Source organism: Talpa europaea (genome assembly GCF_964194135.1).
Source record: "Talpa europaea genome assembly, chromosome: 16".
Classification (NCBI taxonomy): Eukaryota; Metazoa; Chordata; class Mammalia; order Eulipotyphla; family Talpidae; genus Talpa; species Talpa europaea.
This window is the reverse complement of record NC_140084.1, coordinates 48,645,133-48,650,559: the sequence shown is the minus strand read 5'-3', so window position 1 is coordinate 48,650,559 and position 5,427 is coordinate 48,645,133. Positions and strand designations below refer to the sequence as shown.

The following is a 5,427-nucleotide window of genomic DNA, read 5'->3' as shown; positions in this document are numbered from 1 at the left end:
GAGCCCAGAGGGTGCCCGCTGGGCGGGACTGGGGAGGAGGAACTCAGGGTGCAGGCCCCGACCGGGGTGGGGGAGGAGGAACATGGGGGGCTCGCGGGGGCAGGGAAGGGGGAGGAGGAACTTGGGGTGCAGGCGAGGACAGGGTTGGGGGAGGAGGAACACGGGGAGCTCGCGGGGCGGGGCTGGGGAGGAGGAATCAGGGGTGTATTACTGGGGGCGGCTTCAGTCATGGAATAGGAGTTGGGGAGAGCCTGGGGGCAGCACCACGGTCAATGACCTTGATGCCACTGGATGGAGGACAAGCGTGGAACAACGGGAAAGGAGGTGCCCAGGACCAGAACTCCCTCACGCGGGAGGTGGGTCGAGGGGACCCACGTGACACTAACCCGGCTGGAGACACCAAGACCCTCAGGTGCCAGCGCCTGACCGCAAGGCTGGAGGCCCCGCGGGCTCAGGGCTGCAGGGCGGGCACGGCCGAGGGGACGGACATGAAGACGAGTCCCCCCCAGGATCGGGTCCCTTTCCAGCGTCCCCGTCGCCCGACATCAGCCCCCAGCAGCCTCTCCACGGGGGCGCGACCCCCATGGAGGAGAGGACCGTGTCCTGCCGTCTCCGCCCGCCTCTGGCCGCCGCCCCTCCGCCCCCCGTGCCCGTGCGGGGCCTCTCCTCACGCCGCTCTCCCCACAGGGCAGCGGCCGCCTGCCTGCCCGGCCCTACACCTGCCAGGGCTGCTCCTCACGGACCCTCCGCGGAGGCCGCTCTCCTCAGGCCGCCCGCTGCGACCACGCCGGCCTCTCGGCGACCCTGTCCCTTCTGGGGCTGCTCCTCCCGCCCGCTGGGGTCTCCGCGAGTGTCTGTCACTCTTCTGGCCCTGCCCCTAACACACCTGCCCCTTATTCATTCATTCATTCATTCATTCATGCAAGAAGATTTATTTATTTACACAAGAACCACGGCACAGGCCTGAGGCGCGGGGAGTGAGAGGATCCACCAGAGACAGAGCGGGGAGCAGAACAGGCAGAAGGATCAAAGTACACTGCTGAGGGGAGCAGCGGGGAGGCAGGAGGGGTCTGACGCGCCACGTGGGTCCCCTGGCCGGCGGGGATCAAACCCGCGCTGCAGAGGCTGCGGACAGCTCCACAGGGCGGCGCTCAACCACCTGCGCCACCAGGGAGGCCCTAAACCTGCTCTTGAAATATAACTGAAGTCTCTGCCTGCTGGGAAACTCGCCTGGGAACGCCCCGCGAGCCGCAGAAATGGGGGGCTCGGGGGACCCCTTTCCCAGCGGGACCCCACGGACCCCGCGCTCCAAACCCAGCGCCTCCAAGACGACATCACCACGGCCCTGGCGCTGCCGGGCCCGGGGCTAACGCGGCGTCTGCGCGTGTCTTCTCCGGGGAGAACCTTCCTCCCGGCTTTGGCTCAGGAGCAAGAAACAGGCCCCAGCCCTGCCCGACCAGGAGCCAAGTCCGGGGAGCGGCCTCCCAGGCCCAGCTCCTCTCCCCGCCCCCCGCTGAGTCCCAAGGGCCCGCAAACCCTCCGGCCCCGCAGACCCCCCACGCTGGGACCCAGGCTGCGGACCTCACCCCGTCCCGCCCTCGTACTTCACGCCGAGCTGGGCCCCGGGTGTCATCAGGGCGGGTGGATCCCCGGAGCCCAGGGCCGAGCCCCCGAGGCAGAGGCACAGCAGGGACCTGCGCATCCCATGCTCAGCCATGACAGAGTCGCCCAGGCCGCCCCCAGCGCAGCGCAGGAGAGCCCCGGCGAGCCCTGCCTGTCCCTGCAGCTGACAGCGCCCCCACGAGGACAGCAGCCTCGGCCGCCTCAGGCGCACACAGCAGTGCTTCCCAGAACATCCTCACTCAGGGTCTGGGGCCAGCGGGGGGACGGTCCTCTCAGCTCGGGGTGCTCCCGCAGACAGTCCCCTCCCCACCCAGGGCGCCCAGCTCCCTCCAGCTGCCTGTTCCCGGGGCTGAGTCGCCCGCCCACTGTCACGGGGCCCAGAACATTCTGTGCTCTGTCTCCTGCAGGGCCGAGGCTCAGGGCAACACCGCGGTAGATTCCTCTGCACCCCGCTGCCCCCCAAGTCGGCACACCCAGTCTGGGCTCTCCCTCAGCTCCGTGACCTCCAGACCCGGCTGGTGGCTTCTCCCCCAGTGGAACTTTCAGCGCGTTCTCCAGGGAGGGCGGGTCCCCGAGGGGGCGGCGCCCCCGGGGTGGCCCAGGTCTGGGCGCAGGTGATGGGGAAATGTCCCCTCGTGGCCCCAGGGCCGCTTCCTGTCTGCAGCCTCCAGGGTTTCTCCCGCCTCAGAGCGACAGTGTGGGGCGGGTGGGCAGACAGTGGTGCCCAGGCCTCCCTGGCAGCCCCTGCTGAGAGATGCTGCACCTGTGGGGGGTGTGTGTGTGAGAAGGCCGGGGAGGTGGGGTTCGGGAGCAGGCAATGGGCAGTGATCCCAGCCCCCCACCTTGGTGTCCAAGTTCCCCTTCCTCCAGGGCTGGGGCTCCCACAGCAGCTTCCTGCGGGGTTGCCGGCCCCACCCCTCCTGGGCATTTCCCTCCTGACAGCAGTTCCTGCCTGGCACAAGCAGACATGGGGCTCCTGTCCTCAGCACTGCTGCTGCTGTCCCTGCTGCCGGGGGGTGAGTGGGGTGAGGGGGGGCGGGTGGGGGCTGGAGCAGCAGCTGAGGATCTATGTCCCCGCAGGATCCCCCCAGGAAAGCTCAGGGTTCGAGGTCCAAATGCAGAGGAACGTGAGGACGCAGGAGGGGCTGTGCGTCTTCCTGCCCTGCTTCTTCCTGCACTCGGGGAACCGGGCGAGCCCCGAGGCAACAACCTACATGCACTGGTTCCGAGCTGGGGACAGTGAATGGGATGCCCCTGTGGTGGCCACCAACCACCCAACCAGAGCAGTGAGGGCGGAGACCAGGGGCCGGTTCCTCCTCCTCGGGGACCCCGGCGCCAACAACTGCTCCCTGAGCATCAGACCCGCCAGGAGGACAGACGCGGGCGCCTACTACCTGCGCGTGGAGAGAGGAGGAAGCGGATACAGCTACAGAAGCAGCGAGCTGCACCTGGAAGTGACAGGCAGGCCAGCCCCGGGCTCTCGGGAGGGGGGGGGACCATACAGGACGGCAGCTGACCCTGGGTCTCGGCTGGGGCGGGGGCCAGAGCAGGATCTGGGGACTGGGGCGGGCACCGGCTCCCCGGGTCACCTTCTGGGTTCCCCTTCCCTGCTCAGCACTGACAGAGAAACCCGACATCCACTTTGGGGAGCCCCTGCGCTCGGGGCGCCCCGCGAAGCTGGCCTGCCGCCTGCCGGGACTCTGCGAGGGGCACAGTCTCAGCTTCTCCTGGGCGGGGGAGGCTCTCGCCTCGATGGACCTCAACAAACTCCGGTCCCCAGAGCTCACCCTCACCCCGAGGCCCCAGGACCACGGCTCCCTCCTCACCTGCCGGGTGGCGCCGCCTGGGCCGGGAGCCGGCACAGAGAGGACCGTCCGGCTCGCCGTGGCCTGTGCGTGGGCTCGCGGGCGGGTGGGGGTGTGCCCGGGCGTGTGTGAGGGCCCGGAGCAGACACTGAGTGCAAGGGGCTGACTTGGGGGGTCCAGGGGGGTTGGGCCTCAGGACAGCCACCCCCACCCTGCTCCCCCACCTCCGGGAGCCGCTGAGCCCCCTGAGGCCTGAGTGCCCCCTCTCTGCCCAGACGCCCCGCAGACGGTCACCGTCAGCATCGCCCACGGCAACGGCTCAGGTAGGCCCGAGCTCCCTCGCTTGCAGGGGCCGCCTGCACAGCGGGAGGCGGGTGTCTGGCCTGACTTGGAGGGCGGGACCCAGAGATGCCTCCAGGCGGTGTGTCGCACCCCCCTTCCCTCGGCCGCCCCCCACTCCCTTTTCTACCCCAAAGCCTTCAGGAACCCAAAAACGCCTCCTCCGTGCCCGTCCCGGAGGGCCAGTCCCTGCACCTGGTCTGTGAGGCCCCCAGCAACCCCCCTGCCAGCCTGAGCTGGTTCCGGGAGGGGAGAGCCCTGAGCCCCTCGGGATCCTCAGCCCCGGGCGTCCTGGAGCTGCCCCGCGTGGGGGCCGGGGACGGAGGGGCGCTCACCTGCCTGGCCCAGCACCCCCTGGGCTCCCAGCACGTCTCCTTCAGCCTCTCTGTGCAGAACGCTCTGGGGCTGGGCAGGGGCCAGGGCGGGGCGGGAGAGGCCCCCCGGCCTGGACTCAGCGTCCCCCCCTCCCGCAGGGAGCCCCGGTGACTGCAGCTGTGACCCTGAGGAGCAGCGAGGCTCCTGGCCGCTGGTGCTCACCCTGATCCGCGGGGCCCTCATGGGGGCCGGCTTCCTCCTCACCTACGGCCTCACCTGGCTCTACTACACCAGGTGCCCGCCTGGCGCTCCGGAGCCCGCTCACTGGCTGACGGCCGGGGGGGGGGGGGGGCCTCCCCTGCCCCCACCTGGAGCTGCGGTGGCGACGCTCACCCCGCGCTGTCTCCGCAGGTGCAGGGGCACCTGAGGGTGACGCCCTGGGGCCCAGTGGAGCCTCGCCCCACCCCCAGTGCACACAGAACGGAGCTGCAGACCTGGAACGCAGAGTGAAGAGGGGGCGCCGTGCCAGCTTCTCCCCAACACCTTCCAGCTCAATCCTGCCTGTGCACCCCGGACATCGTTCATGGGGGTGACTGGACGACCTCCCGGGTGAAGTCACGGAGGACACATCTCGACTTGGGGTCCCCGAGAAGGCGGGGGTCACTCCACGCCCTCCTCGGGGAGCTCCAGGTTGCTGGAGGGCAGAAGCTGACGGGGGGAGCTTAGGTCAGAGCTGTGACGGGGAAAGGCACGCCCGGAAAACGGAGCGTTTCAGGGTCCAGCTGCTCCCGGCACCGGCTCGGGGTCCCGTGGCCTCGGGTGCACCGGGGTGGGGTGGGCAGGGGAGAGGGGCGGTGGGGGGTGAGGGAGACAGAGGGAGAGGGCAGGCGGGCAGGGCTGAGGGCTTTGCAGGCGAGAGCCTCCTCCTCTGTTCTCTCCGGGGACGGGCTGGTCCTGGGGGGGGGGGACTCCCCACAGCAGCTCCAATAAACCAAAGCATAAGAGGCCACAGGTCCTGACGAACCCCCTTTCCACGGACACGCCCCGGGCCGCTGTGCTCCCCACCTGCCCGAACACCACGAGCTGGTCCTCAGCTCTTCCCTCCCTCCCCTGCTCCTCCCTCCATCCCCGGCTCCTCCCTCCATCCCCTGCTCCCCCCTCCTCCATCCCTTGCTCTGCTCACCCATCCCCGACCCAGAGCCTCACCCTCCCGTACGGGGCTGCCTGGACAGCACCTGAGTGTGTCTCCAGCCCATCCGTGGACGTGGCTGTCGGTGGCGTCCACTCAGGGCTCCCCTTTCCTCCGGTGTCTCCTACTCAGAGGGTCACCTGCAGGCCTCCCAAC

At 69.7% G+C, this 5,427-nt stretch overlaps 1 protein-coding gene across 1 annotated transcript; it reads left to right on the top strand.

Annotated features, from left to right (window-relative positions):
- Positions 1 to 272: 272 nt before the first annotated feature.
- LOC311186122 (sialic acid-binding Ig-like lectin 14) lies at positions 273 to 4,178 on the top strand (the record flags this gene model as incomplete). The annotated part of the gene is made up of 6 exons (XM_084257008.1): positions 273 to 515; positions 688 to 852; positions 2,715 to 3,039; positions 3,089 to 3,514; positions 3,704 to 3,798; positions 3,912 to 4,178. Coding segments are annotated over 6 exons (1,521 nt in total), but the record flags the coding sequence as incomplete, so codon positions are not given.
- Between the last annotated feature and the right edge of the window lie 1,249 nt (positions 4,179 to 5,427).